This window comes from Artemia franciscana, chromosome 1 (genome assembly GCF_032884065.1).
Source record: "Artemia franciscana chromosome 1, ASM3288406v1, whole genome shotgun sequence".
Taxonomy (NCBI): Eukaryota; Metazoa; Arthropoda; class Branchiopoda; order Anostraca; family Artemiidae; genus Artemia; species Artemia franciscana.
The window spans coordinates 40212710-40238655 of NC_088863.1; the positions used below are offsets into that span (position 1 = coordinate 40212710).

At 36.0% G+C, this 25946-nt stretch overlaps 1 protein-coding gene and 1 long non-coding RNA gene across 2 annotated transcripts in view; one reads left to right on the top strand and one right to left on the bottom strand.

Annotated features, from left to right (window-relative positions):
- The window catches only part of LOC136029575 (uncharacterized), a 48791-nt gene extending 36988 nt beyond the window's left edge, over positions 1-11803 (top strand). The window contains exon 3 of the long non-coding RNA XR_010618076.1: positions 11334-11803. This is a non-coding gene — a long non-coding RNA (uncharacterized LOC136029575). The remainder of the gene's footprint in view (positions 1-11333) is intronic.
- The window catches only part of LOC136029564 (4-aminobutyrate aminotransferase, mitochondrial-like), a 121659-nt gene extending 105973 nt beyond the window's left edge, over positions 1-15686 (bottom strand). The window contains exons 1-2 of the mRNA XM_065708053.1: positions 15552-15686; positions 7752-7891 (exon numbers count right to left, since the gene is read on the bottom strand). Coding sequence (XP_065564125.1) covers positions 7752-7891; positions 15552-15588 — 177 coding nt within the window. The 5' untranslated portion in view covers positions 15589-15686. The remainder of the gene's footprint in view (positions 1-7751; positions 7892-15551) is intronic.
- Positions 15687-25946: the final 10260 nt, after the last annotated feature.

The following is a 25946-nucleotide window of genomic DNA, read 5'->3' on the forward strand; positions in this document are numbered from 1 at the left end:
TCTAGAACTCGCAAAAGTACTAGAAATTCCCCAACTCCCCCAAGGAGACCGAATCTCGTCCGGTTATGTAAATCACGTACCTAAAACTTGTGCTTAGTCTTCTCGTTAAGTTTCATTCTCATCTCTTCACTTTAAGCGTTTTCAAAGATTTCTGTTTCCCTCCTCCATCCTCCAATGTCCCAGATCCGATCCAAATTGAAAATGGAACATCTGAGATATGACATCTTTCTATATATCAAGCTTCATTAAGATCCAATTACATATTCGTGAGATAAACATACCTCAATTTTCACGATTTCCTCTCCCTCCTCCCTCCAGATGGTCTAATTGGGGAAATGACTGTTACCAAGCCAATTTGTGCAGGTCCCTGACACGCCTACCAGTTTCCACCGTCCTGGCACGTCTAGAAGTACTGAACTCACCAAAGCACTGGAAATCCCCCCACCTCCCCCAAAGAGAGCGGATCCGGTCCGGTTATGAAAATAACGTATCTAGGACTTGTTTATTCAATTTCCACCAAGTTTCATCCCGATCTCTTCACTCTAAGCGTTTTCCAAGATTTCCGGTTTTCCCCTCCAACTTCCCCCAATGTCACCGCATCCGGTCAGGATTTAAAATAACAGCTCTGAGACACAAGGTCATTCTAAATATCAAATTTCATTAAAATCCGATCACCCGTTCGTAAGTTAAAAATATCTTATTTTTTCTATTTTTTCCGAATTAACCGTCCTTCCACTCCCCCCCCCCCACCCCCCAGTTGGTCGAATGAGGGAAGCGACTATTTCTAGTTTAACCTGGTCCGGTCCTTGATACGCCTGCCAACTTTCAGCGATCGCTATGTTGATCACGTATCTAGTTTCGGATCTTCTTCATTTAAAAATTAGGGTTGTCCGGGATTCGAACCCGAAACCTCTCGCACTCTAAGTGAGAATCATACCACTAGATCAGCAAGCCACACATTTGTTTTATCGGCAAATAAAATTCTTCTCAACTATCTCCTTCGCTTGATCCCCCCCCAGCTGGTCGAATCGGGGAAGCGACTATTTCTAATTTAATCTGGTCTGGTCCCTGATACACCTACAAACTTTCATCGTCCTAGCTAATCTGGAAGTGCCAGAACTAGCAAAACCGGGACTGACAGACAAACCGACGGACAGAAATTGCGATCGCTATATGTCAGTAGGTAAATACCAAGTGCCATAAAAAACACACTGCGCGCATGCTGGTTGTCAGAAGGCCGTATCATCAATATCTAAAACGGCTGATGGTCTTAAGTTGAAAATTTCAGGTGATTTCGGGGCATCCGAAAATTTTACGATACCCCTCGCCTCAGCACTGATAAAATTTTGATAAAGTGACTTTGTTTAAAGCAGGAACAGGTTCTAGTAGCAAAACCTCCAGGAATGTGATACCCTCCACAGTCCTAAGGGGAAGGATTGTGAACCATGGAATTCACTCTTCTTAAATGCAGGATTTTTCGTTAGGAAAAGGGGGAATGTTTGATTTTAGGTGTGTTCAAAAATTATAAGCGTATTAAGGCGCAACTTCAATGAATGCTGAGGGATATGTTAAACTAAAAAAAGAAAACACTGTGTGCACCCAGTTTATCAAAAAAGCCTATCTGCAACATCTTGCGAACGGCTGAGAGTATTGTTTATACCTGACACTGTGAGAGAGGTGTCTCAAAAAGGTTCGAGGGTAACCAGTATCCTTCCCGTGCCCCATTTGCCGCAATCACACCAAAGAGAGGTGATCAAGATGTCGGAATAGCCAATTTGTTTAAAATAGTCGGATAACCAAATAGCTATGCCCCCATGGATGACAAAACCCCCCACAGCCAATGAAAAGAGTGTTGTATGTTATATAAGCTGCCCACTGCTTATATATAAGGTTAGTTTTCAGGAAAAAGGGGCCTCTTTCATCTTAAAAAGACTATGTATATTAAGGTAAAAGTTCTAGAAAATGAAAGGGGTGTCAAACAAAATCACAACATAACATGTGCAGGAAAACCGTCAAAAGGGCAGGATCTAAGCAACAGCTAACGGTACTAAGTTGAAACTTTAAAATTATGTTTAGAAGAAGGTTGAAAAGGAACGGATAGTAACGAGCTCCCCCATACTATACCGTTTTTCGGTTACCCCTTTCACACTTAAAGAAATTTTAAAATACCACTTCATTCAAAATATTCACAAGGTCTGATAGCTATGCTTCCAGGGAAGCCACGCCCCCAGGGCTAGGATTGTAAATTATTCAATTTGTCCATTTTTACATAGCTGGATTTATCATTGAGAAAGGGACGAATGTTTCATCCTGAGTGTGTCCAAAAAGGTTAAGGATATCGAGGTGAAATTTCAGGGAATGTTGAGTTAAATCAAAAGACTCTACCTGCAATCAAGCAATCAAAATGGTATACTTTCCATATCTTTGGAAAGGGTAGGGGTATTAGCTAGAAACATTCAGAGCCACTACCACTACTTCTACTGAAAATGCACATGCGACTCGTTGTGATTGTGACTGAGACTAATTTCGACTGCAACAAATTGCAACTGTGACTGCGAGTGCTTGCAACGGCTACTATATCTCTTTGTGGTTACTTTCCCAGAATTTTGAGTTGGATGTTGAAAACACTTTCCAGAAAAGAAGTTTTTCAAAAAAGAAAAGTAAAGAGCCAAATTATACCGAGAACCGGCAGAAATAAATTTCTATAATAAAGCGAACTTAAAACAGCCAGGAACACTAATAGATAATGAATAAAACCTAAAACGCACAGAAATTAGAATAAACAATAATAGAAAATATAGAGATAACAGGTACTAATATAGATGCATAAATAGATCTTAAAACGAGTAAATATTAAATTGAATATTTAAGTCAAACTTAAAAGGAAGAGATATTAGTGGAAATACTAATTTGGTTACTACCCTATTCTCACTTCACTAATCTTAAAAGTCAAAAGACTGTTGCATCATTTACGCTTCATGAAAAACTATACATATTAAAAATATTTTCTTTCATGTTTACAGCAGTGAAAAAGAAAAATGAAAATTCTAGTGGAATAAAATCTTGAATTGCTGAGTTTCCAAAAATTAACGTAAAAATATAATGATTATACAGATTATTTTCAATAGTTCTTTCCAGTCATCTTGATTATTTTAGTGATTTTCTATTTATTTTTCGTTAAATGTTCTGAGAACGAAATAGTGTTCAAGATACATACAGTTTTCAAAAAATTTACTAGGACCAATGGTTTGATATGACCACCCCTCACCCTGGGAAAAATAAAATAGAAAGTAAACACACCTCCGTGATTTTCCTTCTAAAAAAAAAAAAAAGAACAAAAAGAATTCTTATTTAAAAAAAAGAGAAATCTTTTTTGGCTCGTAGTTTCTGGCGGGTAACATTAAATTTTATTAGATTTATATATTTGGACTCAGCGTAAAAAGCCAATTCTTTTTGTGGATTAATTGTTGTAAACTCCTCTTTTTAGATTTTCAGTTATTATTGGGCTGAGTCACTTCTTACTTACAGTTCATCACCATGAATAGTTTGAAAAAAAAGCCAAGGCGTGCCTACCCCTTTACGGCTAACTAAGGTTTACCATCGTTACTTAATAAAAGCTCCCGAACGTGACGCCGAAATATTCAGACGCTTATTATTATTGTTAAAATTTGTTGTTCTGTTTACTGTCTTTTTTTATGTTATACTCGTTTTATTATATTTCCTTCTGTTGTATTTGCATATGGAAAGGCAGTAAGACCTAAGAAATTATTTATATCTTTAACTATTGAATTTGAGCTGCAGGGATTAACTTCTTTTTACCACCATCATCTAACAGTTATTAATGGATGACAAAGTGAAAACACAAAGTAATATCAAATTAATACTTACGTAACTGCAAAAAAGTATAAAAATTAACACAACTTTCAACTAGATGTTAAATGGCTTTTTATGTACATGTTCAAATCCGACCACATTGCACCTCAGCTACGCTGACACTCCTTTTAGCGTTTTCTGAGGGGGGAATCAACCGTCAGTGTGTCTATGGCAACTCTAGCTCGTTTCCATTCAAGATTGAACTGAATCGTAGAAGCCATTTCCAAACGGTTACTATGTCTTACTTCCTTGAACAGAACAAACAGTCTTTCTGCAGCGTAGATCCAAAATGGCCGGAGGAAGAAGTATTGTACAAACTTAACTAAGCTTGGAATCAAAGTTTGTTTTCCGATTATCCCTCGCACTCAAAGCCTTTTTTTAATTTCCAATGGCTGTCAATGTCACTGTTTCATTGTCGATGAACTCCTCTGATGGCTCTCGCAATTATTGGTCAATAGTGCTTTTCAACCACCCTGGCAATGAGTAACGTCTTGGAAGGGGGCAAGCGTTGATGTGTTTAATGACTAAGTGTATTTAATTAAAAAACAAAAGCAAAACTAGCCATCAGATTGACATCTCCATTTAAACTGAATCTGTTCTGTACAAATAATTTTTGTACAGATGACAAATAATATTTTTGTAATGACAAATAATTTTTTCGGTCTCATATTTGACTCATCTTTTCACTATTTTTCGTGTCGCTGGTCAACTTGCCAATTTCTTGTATATCTAAGCCTAAGTACATATTTTTAAGAGGTGAGTGCTTGAACCGAAGAAACTGCAAAGGATTGGACAAAAAATACTCTCGTCAAAATATTCCAAAAAGTCAACGCTGCAAAGTGCAAAAAATGGAGAGGTATCAGCCTTGTAACTGTACCTAACCAACTTTTGGCGACTATACTCCTTAAAAGAATCCAACCAGCGTCGAACGAACATCTCCAAGAGGAGCAGCATAGATTCCGGCCAAACCGATCCTGTGCTAATCTTGTATTTAATCTTAAAATACTGCTAGAAAAAGCGAATGAATGGCGCAATAAGCTTTACTTGGTCTTTATAGACTTCGAGAAAACTTTCGATTCAGTAGATCTCCAAATGCTTTGAAAGGTTCTCCAATACTATGGTATTCCTCATAAGTACATTCAAATCATTGATGCCTTCTTCAAAGACACAGAATGCTGCGTGAAGACAAGTGACGGGAGTACCCGTTATCTCCTTATCATGACAGGGGTGAAAAAAAGGCTGTGCACTATCACCACTGCTATTTATTCGTATCAATGACTATATTCTCCAGACCTGCAACGGACATGGGATCCAGTTAGATAATAAAAGATTCGGAGATGTTGATTAAGCTGACGATATCAGCCTCCTAGAGTCCTGCAAACAAAAGCTCCACCATTATCTTAACCAAGCTCCAGCATTACCCTAACTAAGTTAGGAACGTTGCAGAACCTTTTGCTCTTAAGAACAATGTGGACCTGCAGTCCCTTTAACACCGCCCCAACAATCTAATTTTTTTGCCAACCAGCTTAATTTTTTGGGGTACATATCTTGAACCAAAGGGACATGAGAATATGATGTTCACATCCATTATGTTCTTTTCGAAACTTTGAAAAAAGCATGGTAACATGCAATTTTGCACCTATGGGTAAAGTACATTGGTCTAAAAAGGGGGTGCTTCCTGGAAGCACTGCATACAGATCAGATATTGGGCGAAACCAAGACTGTAGAATAGATTTTAGCTTTATTAACTTTAGTGAATGTTTTGGAGAAAGGCATAACATACAGAATAAGACACAGCACGAGAGCGTTGTTGAGACTGGCGAGGTAAAAGCGATTCAAGTGAGGTAAGCATATATTTCATGGAAAGATTTTCAATATCTGTAATAGAGGCATAAAATGCAAATCTTTTAGAAGAACAAGAGGCACGCTGCAGGCTATTAGAACCAGAATAAGTAAGGATTTTTCAACCTGTATGATGGGATAACGAGAGTGGCCAATGGTCCTCCAACAACCTCTTTCCCTCCTACTGTATGATTTGAGGCACAGATTACACAAATTGTTTCTCCACCATCCTCTCTTTCCCCCTGCGAACATTTTAGCAGAAACTTAGGCGGTTTGTACCTTGTCTTAAACAGAATTAAACAGTAATCTTTAATCATTATGATTGGAGGAACAATGCTTGGGGTAGGCATGTTGTCCCTTCAACATTACCTCCGCCATTGTTTGTTTTTGCCGACTACTTTCATTTTTGGGGGCAAATATATTGGACCAATGGGACAAAAATTGATGACTTTCAGATCCATACACTCCTTTTTCAAACTTTGCACAAGCATGATGTCGTGATATTGAGAATTATGAAGAAGACAGGGAGGCTGGGTTTCAGAGTTGTATAGCACTCCTCAACCTTATCTACTTTCCGTACAAAAGCGTCTAGATAATAAATTGGGGGAGGGGGGGGGGTAAGTACCTTCACCCACAGGTGCTTTAATCAAGACATGGTAGATCATTTACTTTTTCAGCCAAGATGCTATACAGGGTTCACAATTTTATTGGTAGAAGATTTGTCATCTATCACGGAGGACAATTCTAAGCAAGTATTGTAAAGCTTACTTATCTTCAGGGATGTAGTGTTACATACATGGGATAACTTCTGTAAGTCTTATTCATTCTCGACGTATTCTAGGGTTATATAAATGATTAGGTTAAAATCATAAATAATAATAAAATGCAGTGACAAATTTTACCCTCATTAGTACATTATTTAGGCCTCTATGGCAATCAGCTAGTGATAGACATAGAATTGAATAGATTTTACCACCAAATAGAGGTCTATGAAATCGTGCTTTCGGAGCGAATTCTTGTTCCCATTTTGCCCCAAGAACGTTAGTTCTGTTTCTCAGCTCAACTGTTAGAAAGTTTGCAAGTTGTTTTATATAGTTGTTTTTATATAGTTATATAAATACACATAATTTATTTTTAAGTGCTACTTTCCTGAAAGAAGAGAAATATGCAGCCTTCACGAAAAAACGAGTTAGTGCAAAAGATTTACAAAGGTCAGCTCAACAGAAAACTTTTTTTCCAAGCGAGGGCAAAAACATTTTATTACTATTAAGTCTGAACACAACTTGTTTTTACACCGAGTCAGTTCGCAGGTTAGACTTCGCTCATTTTCGTACGAGTAAGGATACAGCTTGTGTTTTCACAGATTGAGCACTTCGCTTCTTTTTGCAACAAATCAGGAAATAACTTGCTCCAACATCAAACCAGGACTTAGCTAGTTTTGGCAACAAATCAGGACCTAGCCAGTTTGGCTAACCGGCCCGGTACTGAGTCCAGACTTGGCTAGCCTTAGCGCTCAATATTTAAACAACTTGGGTTCAGCTTCTTTTAGCAATAAGTCAGGACTTAGCCTGTTTTTAAGCTGTTAGTCCACAGCTGGGATCTGGCTTGTTTTCCCAGTGAGTCAGTGGCAGGATTGTTTTCTTGGTCAGAACTGTTGCAGCCCAGAGCCAGTTAACAGCTTGGACCAAGCTTGTTTTGACACCAAATAAGGACTTGCCTTGTCCTGGTACTCAGCCAAGAATTTGTTTTCTTTTTGCACCAAGTTAGGCATCCTTGTTTAGGTACCAAGCCAATCTGCAGCTACGACTCAGTTTAGACTCGATTTACTTTTGTATACTGAAAGTACTTGTCAGGTTCCGATTTGAACAATTTGCAGCATGTCTACCTTGCTACTACAAATTTGACTGTTGGGAAGAAGGATTTAATATTCTTTAATTTACCTCACACTGCTCTCTCTTAGCTAAGTCTTCCCTGTTGCGTTAAGCTTAATTTTGAAATTTCAAGTCATTTCAAATATAGTAAGAAGTACAATCTACCTGAATTGCATTTAATTCTTGAAATAAGTCCCTAGATTTAGGTCCTGGAATAGCTGTAGAGACTAAAGGGGCAGAAGGCTCACTCTTTGCAAATGATTCAGAAGCCAATGCTGAAGCAGCTCTTGTGTTCTGTCTTATGGCTGAAAGTGAAAAAAAAGAAAATGCAAAATGATCAAGAAATCAGGTTTTTTTTATTCCTGGTACAAGAGATAAAGGCTAGAATTTACATAAAGCAAATATAAAGATTAGACATCTAAGTTTTGATAATAATGTGAAGATATTCTTCTGTTCAAACCAAGTAATAATGAGTACAGTACAACAGTTGCTTCTCTTTTCAAAAAATCTCACCCTGTTTTTCAACATCGTTTCGATTCCCATCAAAGAATTGTAACAAATACACTCCATAAAACATTAAACTGTTTTTTAAATGTTAAAATGCTTCTAAATATGTCAGAGAAGAAGTTTCACTAACACATATGGTTATGCAAACAAAAAGATCAAAAGATTAAAAATTCTCTCAAAACCAAGTAAAATCTCGCTTTAATTTAAAAACTAAGAAAAAGTTTGATCATTTATGGTTTAAAAGAAATGATAAAATCTTGAACTGAAAACAGCAAAATATCGGATTTGTGCATTCTTAATAATGATCTATTTTTCTAAACTACCCAATACAACTAAATTTCTCTCTAAGAGTACGAAAACCTGAAAGGAGCAAATTAAAACTATTTTTCGTTTTCCTGGTTTGCAACTTAGAGATTTTCCATCCAATTCCTAAAGGGACAGCTTCAACATTAAATGAGAGAGAGAGAGATACTTTTATTTTAAAACTTACTTTCACAGCGCGTGGCGCCGAATTAGCGCTTTACGTAGGGCATTACAGTCAGATAAATCTTGTCAAATAAAAAAGGAAAAAACACAGACACAGACACACAGTGTCAGGCAGACACTTGTCAGATTAAAAAAAAAATCATCAATTAAAACATTAAGTCAATACAACAAATTCGCTAATTAATAATGTTTAAAAATGCAGGAATGAAACTTACCCTGTATTTCCAGTGGATTAATGGGAGAGGTTGAAGGGTGGGGAATTTCTGGGAGTTGGGTCTTTGAGGTCTGGATCTTAAAGGTTGAAAGGGAGGGGGGAATAAATCTTGGAATTATTATTTCCATTATTATTCAATTGGCTATTATTCTAACAAGGTTTGGGTTAACATGAAATTCTTTTAAGAGTTTTTCAACTAAACCACTGTGGTTAATCAGATCAAAAGCTTTTTGGAGGTCTATGCGAAGTAGATATAGCCAAATATCAGTATTTCCCGAATTTTTATATATTGTATCCTGTAAACTTACAAAATAATGAGCAGTTGAAAGGCCACGTTGATAACCAAATTACTTTGGGTCAATATGTTCTTTAGTTTTTGATTCGAGCCAATCAGTCAGAAAGCTTTCATATAATTTTGAAAAAAACTGAGGTGAGCGTAATTGGTTGAACCCCATTGAAACCCTCCTCAGCGCCCTTCTACTGAATTGCCGTCACAAATCCCTGCTTCGAGGTTTCAGGGTAGCATCCACTTTCAGTGATCGTGCGGAAAATATCTGCCACAGGTGACTTTACCTTTGTAATACCACCTTACACAATACAAATGTACTGACAAATGTGACATTACAAATGTACTAACATTACTTTTTCCAACAGTTGCCTTATGTACAGAAAATGTTCTAGTTCTAATTTCTAATGAATGATTAAGCAAATATTAAAATATGTGTTAGAAAACAACTTTCAGTAGTTTTAGTCTCACACTTCCTTTTCCTAAGAAGGAACATTGTAACCTCTTCCTAGCTAAGATACCTAATATTGGCTGCCTTCCCATAGTAGTAAAATATTTGAAGTTATGAATATATAATGAGTCAGAAGTAATTGGATTGATACTGCCTGTGCAGGAATTTCACTCTTGATGATAGAAGACCATCAACAAGCATAGAAAACCATGCTGTGACCAAGATGAACCCAGGATTGCAAAATGCCTCCATTCATAATGGAAGTCTGAGTAAGTTCTTTCTGTCCAGTTCTAAGCTGTGTTAAGCACTTCGCGTAGATTCGAAATGATGTGTTAGTCCCTATGCTGAACTGATTCTGGGACTATTGTTTTTCCTGGGGCCATCATAATTTCGAGGATTTAATAATATGAAAATTTTAACTTTGGACTTTACCATATTAAAAAAAGAACTTAGCTTCGACATTTCGGCTTACAAAATCCGACGTTATGAACTGGACTTATTATGAGTTTCAAAATATCATATTCTTGGGATAGTAAACATGAAATTAGGTGGTGTAGAATTCGTTCACTCAGGCACGAAGGATGGGGTGCATAAACAGGGGGTAGGGCTCGTGATGAAAAAGGAAGCTGCTAAGTTGTCCTTGGGTTAGGAAGGTATTAATTATAGAATGCTAGTTCTTCATTTTAGAACTGTGTAACTTAAAGGGTCCCAAGTGAGATAAATAGCAGAAATTATTACATTTGAAAGCGGCGTTGAATGGGAAAACGGAAGATAATGTTTATCTTTCAGCCAAAAAATTCAGCAGTCATTCAACAAATTTACCTCTCATTCTTTAGAGCAAGCAAAATTTTACAGAACAAAGATTGGAATGATTTTTTTTATTCTGGCTTAATAGCCAGAATAAAAAAAAATCAATGCCATAAACAAGATTTAAAACAAAACCATTATAGTAGTATAATTAATGGGGTTACTGTCCCACCTAACTCATCCATTCAATTTACATCATTTTCAGTCCATTTTACAACATTCTAACATCAAATATTGCACATTTAAAAAAATTTCTATCCAAATATAAAAAATGAAAACAGGTCCTTGAAAATCAAATTTGGTCCTATTTTCACAATTTTTCAAAATGTAAACACGGGTTCTAGACCCCACCTAGCTCACCCCATCATTTCGCCCCCTTTTCAATTGAATTCATGACGTTTTAAATTAAAATTCTGACATTTTTACAATTTTGCATCCTAAGCTTTAAGACCAAAAAAAGGTCTAGTGAAATAAGAATTTTATATGTAATTTTAAAAAATAGTTTAATTAAATTCCATTCTTTCAATACTATCGATAAAATGTGATAATTTAATATTCAGTGGATAGTTTGATGTCAATATCTAAATAATTTGTATTATCTTCATTTTTTCTTTCAATAACCTTTAGAATCATACCTTTATCTAATCTTTTTAATTTCTTTCCAAAGTCGACTGCTTTAAAATCAAAACGCTTAGGTGCAAATAGATCAACCATTCTACCACGATAATGATAATAATTTTTTCCATATTTAGTTCTAACACATTTCATTCCTGTGTTTTTCATTCCAATGTCTAAACTTTCTGCATTAGGACATGTGAAGGGTGGCCTGCACTTGACAATAGAAAATTTTTAAATGTTTTTCTGCTTGGTATCAGTGTACAATTAGGCCTGTTGATGAACCCAATGCTGCACTGATTTTCTTATTGGTGGCAAATAGCTGATCTTTAGAGAAAATGGCAGTGCATTGCCAGCTAACACACAATTTTTTCTTATTAGGAAAGAGTTTCAAATCTGTTCAAAACACCCTCAATGATGTATCATCCAAATCCAAATAAACAGGCAAGTCTGTTAAGGCCCTCTAGAACTCTGAAGGTACATACTAAATAATAACATACAGATTCAAGGAAAATGAGACACAAGCAACAACACTCAAAAATCTGTATGATGAAGAGTCTTCTTTTAAGACTTTTTAATCTTATGCAATTCAATAATTGGTAGTTGTTTGCTTCCCTCTGTGTCTGTGGTATCATGATACATGTCATTGTACTTAATGAAATCCAGCAATAATAGCATCATATATTTCAACCTAGTCAGTGTCATAAAAGTGAAGCAGCTATTCTCCTTTGGGTACAACAGAAGACAGAAGGAGCTAAGTAATTTAGTTTGTTTGCTGACTTTTTTCTGTACATTGGCATGTGTTTCATTGGTGGCATGCCATGAATTAATTAGTGTAGTGTAAAACTGTTGAGAAGGAAATAAATTAAGAAAATCATTCTTACTTCATGCAACAAAAATGTAGATAATCATCCCTAAATGTAATTTATTTTACCTTATCTCCCTCCCCAATGTGCAAATACCTTTATACTACTGATAATAATAATTCACCATAACACCAAGCCAAATGAGGCCAACACAGGCTCCTCCTCCATCCCACAAGCTATTCACAGCCTCCTTCTTTACACCCTCTCAGGAAGTTCCCATTTCCTATAAATCTTTCTTTATGATATCTTCCAACCCCAGACAAGGACAGCCTGCTTTCCATTTGATGGTTGGCCAAAAAGGACCATTTTTGGCAATCTGTCACCCATTCATCTGCTGAACATAACCTAGCCATCTCAACCTTTTTTTCATTATAGCCCTAAAAAGTAGGATTGGACCACATTTTTTGCACAGCCTGAAGTTTGAAATACAGTCAAAGGCTTCATGGAAAGGCTCGAGTTGAAGGCTTCATGGAAAACTAACCAAGAAATGAAGGAAATCTTACTTTATAACATACAGCAAGTACAAGTGAATTATATTTCCTTCCTTTTTTGGTAAATTCTCCAATTACCTCACAAATAGCTAAGATATAGTTCTACCAGTTATACCTAACCTCTTTCCAAAATAGCAAAAAGTAGCTAAAGTAGAATTTTACAAAATTAAATAAAATAGTTAATACACTGAATTGTATATTTTTATGATATATTTCCTTCAAATTCATTTAACAGTTTATCAAGATAATGGAAAAGTCACTGCATATATTCAATTCAGGGTATGTATTTGCTAACTAGGAGGGGTAAGGGTTGAGCTTATTTCTATCTGAAACAAATGTTGTATTTGGATTAGGATAAAATTCTCATTCTAATGGTAGAACTATATTTTAGCTATTAGTGAGTTAATTCGAGAATTTACCAAAAAACCGAAGGAAATATTATTCATTCAAACTACTTCTCCCTCTAGAGGACCCTGGCCTTTGATTACCTTTAAAATTTTTATGTTATAAAAGTGAAACCTTGCAAAATAGATCTTTTGCTTAAATCAAGTACAACATTTTTTTTTTTCACAACTTAGCTCAATCCCAATTAATGAGGTTTCAAAGATCTGCAAATACATTTCCTAAATTTAGAAAAAAAATCCATCGATATGGCTTAAAATTTGGTAAATGTTTAGTTTTGTCAAGAGCTGTCTAAACTGGAAACTATGCTGCAAAGCAGCATAGTTTCCAGTTTATAGCACTTAGAAATGCTAAATCTAGAAGCACATCTATTTTTTAACTTTCTAAAATTTCCCTTCAACAAACTAAAAATGCCTAAAGTGGGGAGTATTTTGAAGCCAAGGGAAATGTTGGGGTTGTGTAATATGAATGAATCATATTTTAAATACTATTTCTAGTCATCAATGGTAATTTCTGTATAATAGTAAGTCAAAACATAATTGAAAAACTTGCACATCCATTAACGCTAATTATCCAATTTCACTTTCAAGTTTATACTAACTGGTGAACCGGTGAATCAGAGTGATTAGTTAAATATTACATTTATGTTTTGTTGATGATAAGAAAAGCCTTCTGACAGAATGGAGATGATACAGTTTTTCAGTTCAATATGAAACTTGTTTTAAAAGATTCTTTGGATATGGGAAGGCCTCAGTGAAAGAAATTTGGTTGAACAGTGATTGTTGCAAGTGAATATTGCCTATAGAGCAAAGCAAATTAATCCATGAGCCCTACAGGCAGCAGGGCAAGGTCTGTATTCTATATTTATTGAACAATTATTTGGCCTGAAGCCTGAAAGAGCAAAAAATAGGTCATAAAGATGAACTAACAATTCAACCAATCAGAATACAGACCTTGCCCTGCTGCCTGTGGGGCTTGTGGACTAATTTGCTTTGCTCTATAGGTAAAATTGACTTGCAAGAATCACTATTCAACCAAATTTGTTTCACCAAGGCCTTCTGACAGCCAAAGAATCTTTTAAAACAAATTTCATCTCAAACTGAAAAGCTGTATAATCTCCATTCCATCAGAGGGCATTTCTTCAAATCAACAGAACATAAATGTAATATTTAACTAATTACTCTGATTCACTGGCTAGTTTAAGCTCATAAGTGACAGTGAACAATTAGCATTAATGGATGCAAAAGTATTTTAAATATCTTTATACTTCCTACTATACAGATATTATAGGTGATGACTGGAAATAGAATTTAAAATATAATTTCATTCATATTGCACAACCCCAAGTTTTCCCTTGGTTTCAAAATCCTGCCCACTTTATACATTTTTAGTTTGCCTCATGGAGGAGGAGGGTCAACCAGAAATGGATGCACTTCTAGAATTAGCATTTCTAAGTACTATAGTACAGAAACTATGCTGCTTTGCAGAATAGTTTCCACTTTAGACAGCTTGTGATGAAACTAAATTACCTAAAATTCTACTCAAATAACAGAAATTGCATTTTTCAATAACTCAAATAACAGGAATTGCAATTTTCAGAACTAAAACTTGAGGTAAAAACTGATAGCTAAAAATTAAGGTAAAACACTGTTGTTTTTTTCAAAATTTCAATAGGTCTGTCAAGCTGGCAAATTTTGAACAATTAGAAATCAAAAGAGGGTTAACATAGAAACTTGGGAATACCTGCAGAGAGCATGTTTGTGGCCCTAAATTTGTTATTGAAAGTTTCATTTTTTCTAACCTAGCCCCTTTCCAAGATAGTAAAATTTAGCTAAATTAGAATTCTGCCATTTAATTCACTTAAAGAATTGGTAAAATTCTAGTTTATTGACTTTTGGCTATCTCAGAAAGGGGTTAGGTTAGGAAAATGAAACTTTCAGGGATGGGTCTACAGACTAAAGTATACCCTGGGATGGTATTTTGAAGTACCCACCTCCACTCCTTCTCCCTCTAGAGGGCCCTGAAATTTGCCTACATGACAGGTCTACACCTATTGAAATTTTGACAAAACAACATTTTACCTTAATTTTCAGTTACCAGTTGCTTTTTCTCTGCCTTTAGTTCTGAAAATGCAATTCCTATTATTGGAGTAGAATTCTGAGCCATATCAAGGTTTTTTTTTCAAAATTTAGGAAATGTATTTGCATATCTTTAAGACCTTATAAATTGGGATTGAGCAAAGTTGTGAAGCTGAAAACAATTTGTTGTGCTTTATTCAAACAGAAGATCTATTTTGTGAGGTTTCACTTTTATAAAACACATGTTTTTAAAGGTCAGAACCCTCTAGAGGGAGAAGGAGTGAAGTTAGGTACTACAAAACATGGTAAAATTCTAGTTAATTGACTTCTTGCTATCTCAGAAAGGGTTTAGGTTAGGAAAATGAAACTTTCATGGATGAAAGTTTCATTTTCCTAGCCTAAACCCTTTCCAAGATAGCAAGAAGTCAATTAACTAGAATTTTACCCAAAATACCTTCCCAGGTTATACTTTAGTTTTTAGAACCATCCCTGGAAGCTTCATTTTCCTATCCTAACCCCTTTCCAAGGTAGCCAAAAGTAACTAAACTAGAATTTTACCAAAGAATTAAATACGATTTATTTGAACATTATGGCTAGGTCTTTCCCTTTGAAAGAGCATAAACCTACAATAGCCTATTGAATCTAATGGCAGTCTAGGCTACTAGGCCTAGCCTACTTCTAATAGAATGTTTCCTTCCAGAGAACAACTAAAATCAAATTTTCTACATTTTTTATCCAAACACTCAGTTATAACTAATATACTTTTTCCAATATAGGCAACACATCTTTGCATGCTCATTTTAGCCCAATTCCGTAGTTAAGACTAGCTTTCTTTTCAAATTTCCCTTAAAGAAATTTATCACTGTTGCCGCAAAAGTGAAACAGGTACCAGCGCTGCCGACATGGTGCAATTGAACCTTTTTGATACGATTTAAAGATCCGGGCACAATGCGGTGCATCTGAAAATTTTTGGGTACAATCCAAATTTTCCGGCATATTTTGGTTACACTCGCTTTGTATATATGTAGTACATGTTCTATATGTGGATTTTCTTGATTATAGTTTAACAGAAAATAAGTAACATCAACTGCATCAAGCATTGAGAAAGTCTACAAGGAATGTTAGATTAGGCAAAATAGGCCTATTTTATCATTATAGGAGGATCTATATTAAACTGGTTTTCTCTTAAAACTGGTATAAATTAATATTTATGGTATAAATCAATAATATAAATGTATTTTTTTAGTCGCTTTCAGACTTTTATAGCGTTTCCTTTTGGAAAGGTTTACCCTTAAAGTTTATTCTTTCTTCCAGGCCAGAATAAACTAGACTTAGAATAAAAGCCTATTAATGCTAATTAAGCTTTTGCCTCTAAGTGCATGCCCAACGATTCTAGTAAGAATGACCACCCATTAGCTAAGCTTTGAGTAATTCTTTACTAATTTGGTTTTAATAACCGAGCAAGTTACACTAACAAAGCTTTTAAATCGCCGTCAGAAACAAAAAAATCAGTTTCCAGTTTTTTCATTCTATATGGATTTCTTACATGTAGACGGCCATAATTTAGTAGCTAGCAAAAAGATGATAAAAGTTAATAGCTCATTTAAATCGCACGTTTTCTTGACATAAAAAGATGGTTATGTCCTCTGTTGTGAGTTGAGCAGGCTCTCCAGTATAATGTATCAGCTAATTTCTTTTTGACTCAATGTATAAGATGAGTTCACAAGGTCCCCAGTCTTGCAGTTACCAAGAAAGGGTCAAGACGGCCTTTTGCAGAGGCCGCTACTCTAGATCTTGATCTTACGCCCTGCCGCAGTTGTCCTCCTATAGAGTAACCTCCCACGATGATTTTTTGCGTCACCTTGCAATTTAAGCCATTACTAAGGTAGGGTTTGTAACTCACGGGACTTACTGCCACGCTGATGGGCCGTTTTGAGTGTAAATTTTAGGGTCTTTTTCCTTCCTGCCTGAATTTATGGTCCCGGGCAAGGGTATCTCAGTTTTTATTATGGACCCCCCGGGACAGGGTTCCCACTTAGTCCGTGTCTCCTATTGAGGTACTTTACATATTTGAAGGATGTTCCCCTATCACCACCTGGGGACACTCTGAGTGGCCTGGGAGGCCATTAAGCAGTAGTAGGTTCATAAAGCTTTCTTTATAATCCTTTAAAATATGGGGAATTCCAAAAGTTACTTATCATTAATTTCAATTATTTGGCATTATCCTCATTCCAAAATAGTTGATTGCAACAAATTTAACCAACAGTATACTCACGAATCGAAAAAGAGGTTTAATTGTAGTTCTGTATGTCAGTGGCTCCATTTGGGGAGGGTAAAGGGGGTCATGCCCCCTCTGATTTCTGGAGGGGATCAATTTCAACCACGTAATTCTTTGTTTATTCGTCTTTGTTCTACTTGTTTCTTTATTTTACCGTATGTCAATTGTGAAGTATTACTAAATAGCAAAGTCAAGATACTCGACGACTATTGCATTTCAAGAAAGTATCCTGTTTTTGCCGTTCTTCCTAATTAATTTATGGTCATCCTTTTGGCAGGGTTTGTAAAGTCCTCTCTGGGCTCGGAGACATTGAAATATCTCCAGTAATTAATGAATCCCGTCAGTCGGTATATTTATGTGCAGGCTAACATCGGGAAAAGAGGGGTATCCAGACCAAAGTGTCATTCCAGTTTCGTATTTAGTTTATCGTTACCCTTCATCAAATAAAGAACCATGAAACAGTGTTGAGTTGTGTTCAAGTTCAAATCAGATTACTGAAACATGAGTTCATCTGGTGCGAGTGGTGCAAAAAGAGGAAAATAAAAGCCCAAAGGAAAGAAGAAGAATAAAGATGCAACGGTGATTGGCTTCGTGTGTCAAACCGACTGTAAGTAAATCTATCACATTTTACGGGGGTGACTCGTCAGCAACCGAAGATTTACAGACAAACGAGCAGACCTCGAACGTGAGAGAACTTTCTGAGGTGACAAATCTGCGCGAACCACAAACAGAGGAAACGGCTTCCAGAACAATTAGTGCTGATTAATCCGTGAACCCGTATAAAAAACCCTGCCAACGAGTTTTGACTGACTATCCCGCCACCACCATTGGGAATCACAAACAAAAATTTAGCAGCTCCTATTTCTTGGCATACCCATGGCTCGAATATTCAATAGAACTGGACTCGATGATCAGTTTCACTTGCCGACATTTCAGTGATCCTCACTAAGATCAGATCTACTTGACGTAGGATTTAGAAAGAGGAAAGACATCTCTGAACTGGTAAGGCAGCACGAACACAGCGACCGATACAAGGCAAGTACCATTTCTTTGACTTAGCTTAAAGCTATTGAGACGGAGGTGGCCGAATCTGTTGTGTCATGCCTCTCCAAAGAACGCGAAAAGGAAATACTAGAGAATAGACATTAAGTAAAAGATCTACTAAAACCTAGAGCATTACTTGGACGGCAAGTTCTCGCGTTTAGTGGCCATGATGAAGGGGAGTCTAGTGCCAATCAAGGGAATTTCGTAGTTAGAGTATATCTTTTAACGGAAATCAGGCCGGACTTGATGTAAAACTCTCGTAAGGTCTATGGCCATTACATGTTACATGAGTTCCAAGACGACTACATTGAGGTCATAGGATGAAATCAAAAGTTCTATCACGAAAAAAGTCAGAGAAGCAAAATATTTTGCCGTTCTTGCTGACGACACAAAAGACCTCTAGAAAAAAGAACAATTCGCGATGTTAGTACACTATGTTCATGACCTGAAAATGAAAGAAGGGGAAATAGGTTGCTACCTCATGCGCAAGGTCGACTTTGAGAGTGTTGCCGACTTCATTTACAACAAAATAAAGGGTATCGGTCTTGACTGGTCAAAGTGTGTTGGACAGTGCTAAGACGAGGCCGCTGTAATGAGTGGACACTTTTCAGGAGTACAGTCCCGTCTCCGAGAAAAAGCACCACAAGCGGTGTACGCACACTGTCATTCCTATAGACTTAATCTTGTCATTGGTGATTATATGCAAAAAAATACGAAGAATTTCATCAATATTTTCAGTTTTGCAAACAGTTTAGAGCTTCGTCTCCAACAGCAATACTAAATACCAGTTGGTCGTCAAAGCCCAAAAAACTGCCAATGTGCCTGGATTAACACCTGGAAGGAAAGTAGTGACACGTTGGTCATACTGTATAGATCAGTGGCTAACATCCTGGTTAGTTATGACTGCAGTTCTGTTAGTAGTTCAAGAATCTTCTGACAGGGAGGCAACAGCAGAAGCTACGAGCGTTAAGAACCATATAGAGTTGTTTCCCTTCATATTCAGTTTGGATGTCATTCATGAAGTTCTTGCAGTGATAAACCCTATTTCTGAACAACTACAGGCAGAAGATGAAGTCATCTCAGAAGCTTGCACTTTAATCAGTGCGACACAGAACGAACAGAGGAAAATGCGTGATGACGAGTATTTTCACATCTTAAACGGCAAGTCTAAAGAGATGGCCATTAATGTCGGAGCTGATCTGTCGGAAACAGGTGCTCTCTCTTCAGCCAAACCTGCTAAATCAAAATGAGTTCAGAAGATATCCGGAAGACCAAGAGACTACTTGACGACAACAACAATTGGAAACCATAACAGTGACTACGAAAGCAAAGCAACGGAAGACAAAATATGGAGAGAGTTCTACGAGGTTTTGGACAGAGCGTTAGGTGAGTTTGAAGAATGTTTTTCAATCCAGCTGCCAGTGCTAGAAGCCACACGTTGCCTTAACCCCAAATCCAAAGATTTTATGGACTCTGATTTACTTCTCGTGATCGCGACATACATCGATCAGGCGGGAATCGTGACTATGCAGCTGATGTTTCAAGCTTAAATAGCTCGTGCATTTTTGTCGCAGCTTCCACAGAAACCGACAAACGCTTTAGCGCTATTATTATATATTTTTGGAACGAAAATAATACCAAATGATTAATTATAAGGCTTCTGGACAGCATAATGTAGGAGCCATAGCTTATAAGTATAAAAGATCCGTCCCGGCTGTTCGATAAGCTATTTATATTGATTATTGAGATTACTGTTAAGATTAGCGATTAGCTATGATACAAATTAAATATTAGCTGGAATGGTTGAAGAAAGTATTGCATTGCATAAACAAAGGTTTTAAATGATATATTTACAGATATGCTGGTTTTCTGTAATTACAGGCTCTAATATGAGGCGAAATAGATGCAAAAAGAGAGCGCTGTACCAATTTCTTGGTTTTTTTTTTCCGAATTTTCGACATTGCACTTTGAATTTGGAAACACGTGTAAACATACGCATAAACTTCCAAGACCTAAATCTTTCAGTGAATGGAATTTGGATGCATCCATTTCTAATGCTGTGATAAAATTTTCGAATAATATAAAGTTGGTTTACTACAACGTCTATCACAAAGATACACAAGGAGATATTAGAGAAGTTAAGTATTTGCATTGGATTGGGACATTCTACCTCAAGAGCAGGAACGTTAAAAATAAAGGTAAAAAAAGCCACAGTAGCATAAAGACATTCCTAGGATATTAAGTACTCAGTCAATGATCGAAGGTGGCTTAAAGCCGTGTTATCGGTAGTCTTAAAAGACTTTTCCATTGTAAAATGGACTTTGTATGTATGCTAGTCCTGAAAATGTTTTTGGTGACTTAGAACTGGACAGAGGACTCAATCTGGTTGAAAAAAAAAATTGACTGTTAAATGTCAGTGCTCTTACAAAAAGACAGATGCATACTAGTGAGCTGAAAAGCTGTATTTTTATCTTGATAGTCATTGAGCCTACTAATATAGTTTTGTAGTAAGTCTTGGTTCTTATAAATTAGCATAAGACTCTTAAATATAGTACAAAAGGATGTTGTCAGGCTTTTTCTAGTTACTCATGCCAGTTCACAAAGGCTCCCATTCTTGAGAATGTTACCACTGCTGGAATATATTTAAAAGTTCATTTGGCACTATCTTTTGCAATGGCAATTTAATACTGAACAGCACAAAGAAGCTGGTCTACTATTGAGCGAGCATGTTCAAGCTTTGCGTCTGCTTGGTTTTACTAGCATTTCCCTAGGTTTTTGTTTTGCATGTGCAGCTAAAATGTTGCGAGAAGAATGGGTGCTTTTGTATGCGATGTAGTAGGATCTGTGGCATGCATTCTGACGACCCATGTTGAAACAAAAGAATATAATGCTTTTTTTCAGGAGAAACCCCGAGCTACTCAATGCCAAAGGTATTTGACTGCTTTCTTTAGTAATATCTGTTAAGATAACTCTAAAGCAACAGAACCTACATATTTTGGTGAGACCCACACTAATTTTTTGCTATTAATAGTATAAATTCTAGGCCAAATTATCTTTGTCACATAAAAGATTACAGAAAACAATCTTATTGATTGTTTAGCAGGTTCAGTGAATCAAAGTAAGCAGTCCATTTTTTTACAATTGTACTTAGAAATGAGCAAGAGGATATGCCGAGATCACGGGATGTTAACACTCTTAAATATTTGAACTTAATATGATGCCCTATCTAAAGTAATAAAAAAATACCTATCTAAATACCTATCTAAAATAAGTAATACCTTTATTCTTCAGCGGTCTGCAAATTTGTTAGGTTATACTGAGGTCAAGAATGACAAGATGGACAGTCCGATATAAAATGAGCAGTCCATGATTTCAAAAATAAAAAAATGCATTTTTATGATTAAAAGAGAAGAATATTTGGAGGAAATATCAGATTTTGAACATTAGAAAAAAATCACAAAAACAAAGAGACAGTGTTTGACAAGTTTTTTTTTACTTTGTCCTTAATTTGTGTGCTTTGTCGCAGTCAAACAAAAGTGTCAAACAGATTTTTTTTAGTTCAAGGGGAAACTTCTGAATAAAAAAGTGCAGGTATTCCAAGCTGGACAATGTGTCGACTTATCGGTGACATGCCCCCGATTAAAGACGCACCGATGTGCAGAAAGTACTGTCAGCACGGCATCATGCCACAGGTCTGTCTGTATTTAGGCTTGTGTTTTTGCAGTGATTTCTTGATTTCAGTTTAGTTATGTGAGCTAGCGTGCTAAGTAACTTTGTAAAAGTCTTTAAGTATTAGTTCCTTACCAGAGACTGAGAATAAGAGCTTTTAGGCAGAGTAGACAGAGGTGTATTTAAGGGTGGTGGTGGCCTGGACCTCCCAGGAACTTCCCAAGATTTTCTGAAACAGCTTATTCTGCTCTTATTGCTATTCTTTAAAATGTTTTTTGAAATGTATTCACATTTCTCATTGGAACCCATTCTTTGCGTTCCTTATGTGCTACTATATGGCAATCTTTACATCATTTGGGGATAGCAGCCACTTCTCTAGTGAAATTTTTCACCAAAAGCTTTGGAGGATTCCATTTGTTCTATGGTGAGAACCATGACTACCTACCATTGTGTTCGAGTGAACTAAACAATATTTATATACTAGTTGAAAGTGTCTTATCATAGTCTTTCGAGAAAAGTTTCTATGTGGTAGTACAAAATAGTTTTGTATAAGCTATTAATATCTGTTTTGGGGAAATCAAAATATGACATTTTTTTTGAATTGAATAAAAAATTAACAGCAATGAAAAATAGTGCAAGCGTGAACATTAGGACCAATGTTTGCAAAAAGTGGTTATTGCATTGTTATTTTTGTTGAAATAGGTGGAATTACTTACAGAAACTCCAAGTAAACTCGCTTGTGCTCAAGGCAAAAATATTCTCTGGTGATCGAAGAAAGAAGTGGTAATTATAGTACTTGGGAACGCCAATGAAACGATATTGTAAGGGCTATAAGTCAATATACCTTTAGAAAGGGGGAGCAATTTATTAAGTACAATAGTGTGGACACTCAACAGTGGTTTTGCTCAAGGAGGTGAGTGGTGTAACCACAATTCTTATCCTGTTGAGGATGGCAACCTGAGCAAAGCTTGCAAAATCAGATGCAGTTTAATTGATGATCAGAAAAACGGAGGCACGATAATATGCCTATGAAAGGGCCTTTTTTCTTATGAAAAGGACCTCCGAGTAAATCTTGGGAACTAGGCACAACAACTTCAAGAAAAAGTGCAGGCAATTGAACTTTTCAAGAAAAGTCCAGGGTAGGATTTAAAGCCCCGGCCATTTCTTGCTCATATAAATTTAAAGTAAACACAGCATTAGGAAACTGTTGTGCTTGCCTCTAAGCCTTAGAAAATATTCTAGTCCTTGGCAAGCTATGGGTAATATCATCAGAGCTTAAGATCTATGTCAGTGAGTCCATTGATTGTTTTTTTTCATAGCATTAATGTTGTACACACGGATGATTTGTGGTGTCCTTTAGACAACAGAACACGAAACCTGATGTTAAGTTTGAATTAGTTTGGGCTTTGGAAGAGCGCAGTTGAGGGAGGCTTTGGCTGGGATTGAGGCTGAAAGGCTTTGTAAAATAAAGTTGAAGTTGACTTTGGTTGGGCTTCAGACTGAGGTGTTTGGAAGCACCAAGAAGAAGGTGACTTGAGTTGAGATGGAGGCAGAGGATTTCGAAAAGGTAATGGTGAGGCTAACTTAGGTTAAGATAAACACTGAGGGGTCTGGAAAAATGAAGGTGATGGTAGATTGGGGGAGGCTGAGGAGTCTGGTAAATGAAGGCAAGGATTTAAAAAGTGGGCTTGTAAAGAGGGTTTTACAGAGTTTTTAAAGGTGAACATGGGGAATGCATGCACTGAAAGGCCTGAAAAACAGAAGGATAGAGCGAATTAAGTTGAACGAAATTCTGAATAAATTGGCCCTTCAAATGCACAGGAAACATTTTTCAGTGACTGTTATAGCAAACTTGGTAGTCTTTATGATTTCCGAAATGTTCTTTTATTCATCATTATTTTCTTTCAATTTTTTAATACTTACGCTACTTTTCTTTGATCTTTAAATGACAGATGCCAGTTTTTTTTTTTTTTTTTTTTTTTTTTTTTTTTTTTTTTTTTTTTTATTATGCCATTTTCCCTGGAATTGGCAGAGACAAAACTTCGAGAGCAGTAAACAAGCACTTCAATAGATAATTTTATCTCTTCGTCTGCTCTTTTGTAATACATTAACTGAGAAAACCCGACTTGTAGCTTAAAAAAAATCGTAAAGATTGCCTTGGAGAGAAAATAATTAAATATCAAATAATAATTATGACTCTCACTTGCTATTTATTAAAATCAGTCTGTTCCCAAATAGTAAATTAAAAAAAGTGTGAAAACAGAAAGTAAAGAATGACGATAAAACTCGACGAATGACCGTAATTATCAAAATTGTACAATATAATAGGGTGACTGCCACCCATCACAGTCCTCTGCTCTTTCTTTTAAAGTTTAATTTGTGCAATCCTGAAAGCAATAAACGAATAGCATACACTTAGTATATATAAACCACCCAAGTCTCTTTTACTTACTCATCTTATTTTTTCTTGCTGATTAACTTCAAATTTTGTACTTGCACCAAAAATTCTCATAGTTACATGCTGGCAATACTTCTTTCTTTATATTGATTTATAGGATCTGTCATAGAAACCTGTAAAATTTGAAAAGCCGTTCTTTTTGAGGCCTCTATCACATTCCCCATTATACCACCATCTCAGAGAAAAAAAATTCTACCTAAGAAATTCTACCTTAGTTTTTCTAGACTCGACTCCCTTACTTAAAAGGCCAGCAGTATCTTTGTTAATGTCTTCAGTAGTTGAGCTACCCGCAGCAAAGCGAATTTTGTCAGATATATCATAAAAGTACAGTCTACATTGTGTACAGTGCATAACCAAATTTCAAAATTGTGTCTGTGATCTTAATATAAGACGTTTGTGATCATCTTGAACTGTTTACTTGTTGTAAGGCAAATAGCACAGTATAAGAGATGCGGTATTTCATTTCAAGACAAAGTATCAGCTATTGGAAGCAGAAAAAAACAAGTTAATTCCCATAAACTAAAAATTAAAGTTCTTTTTGTACCTTATCTTTAGCGGTTTTTCAGACAAGATTAAACATGTCGAGAATAGACACTTGTGTTGTTCTTCAAACATGAAAGAAACATTAGTCAGTATTTACTAAGTGACAAAAGAATTGTAAAGACTGGTATACTTAAGAAAAATCTTACAGAAGGGTATGAACAGTCACAATAGTAATGTTAAGATTGACATACTTTAAAAAATCTTAGAGAAAGGTACAAACAAACTCTTGGTGACATATTGCTCGTAATGCATCAATAATAAGCTAAAATAAATGAAAAACTTCAAAAAAAAGGAAGTGTCTATGACTTGAATTCAAAAAGAGTAAAACAGTGGGTTTATAAGAATCAGAAACTGCAAGACCACCTTTTTGCTTATTTTTTGTTATTGTCAAAATTATCATTCCTAGGAGAGAAAACCTTGATGCGAAACAGCAAAAAGAGTTTCAGTGAGCTGTAAGAATAGAACAAAACTCAGTAATTTAAAAAAGTAAATTCTAACCTTACACCTGAAACTTGTGAGAGACCGACAATAGGTCTGAGAAATCCATTCCCATAGTCACAAGCTGATGCATCAATGAGGCTACTAACGGAACTAAAATCAATGCATATTAAAGAGGGAGGCAAAATTTCTTGTGTATTTGACAGCGTTGGTGGACTGATATACAGTGAAAAATCTACATTCTTCGAAACATGATTCATTTGGAGCTTTTGACGGCAACCTAACCTAACCTACGGCAGGCTTTTCCCCATAGTTTTGGCAGCAGGTCTTTTTTTTAATTTCAGACCAATTTCAATTTTGGTATTGTATTGTTACACGACTTTTATCTGGGATTGACTTTTGAAACTTGAGAGCACCATACCAAGCGAGTTCGAAAAAAATTCTGAGAAGATTGGGAGGTAGGTAGCGGTAACTTTAACCATTAAAAAAAGAACCTAAACTCAGTAATCTAAATACATTGTTCGAAGCACGAAGAAAATATGTCAATGTGTCGTTCAAAATTTGTCTATGTTCGAAACAAGATAAAAATATGCAAATGTCTGCTTCAAAAAATGCTGATCCTGTTCTAAACACGATGAAAATACGTAGATTTGTGCTTCAAAAAACGTAGTTTTGCTGGAAACAGGAATAAAATATGGAGATGTTTATTATTTCGTCCGTTTCATTC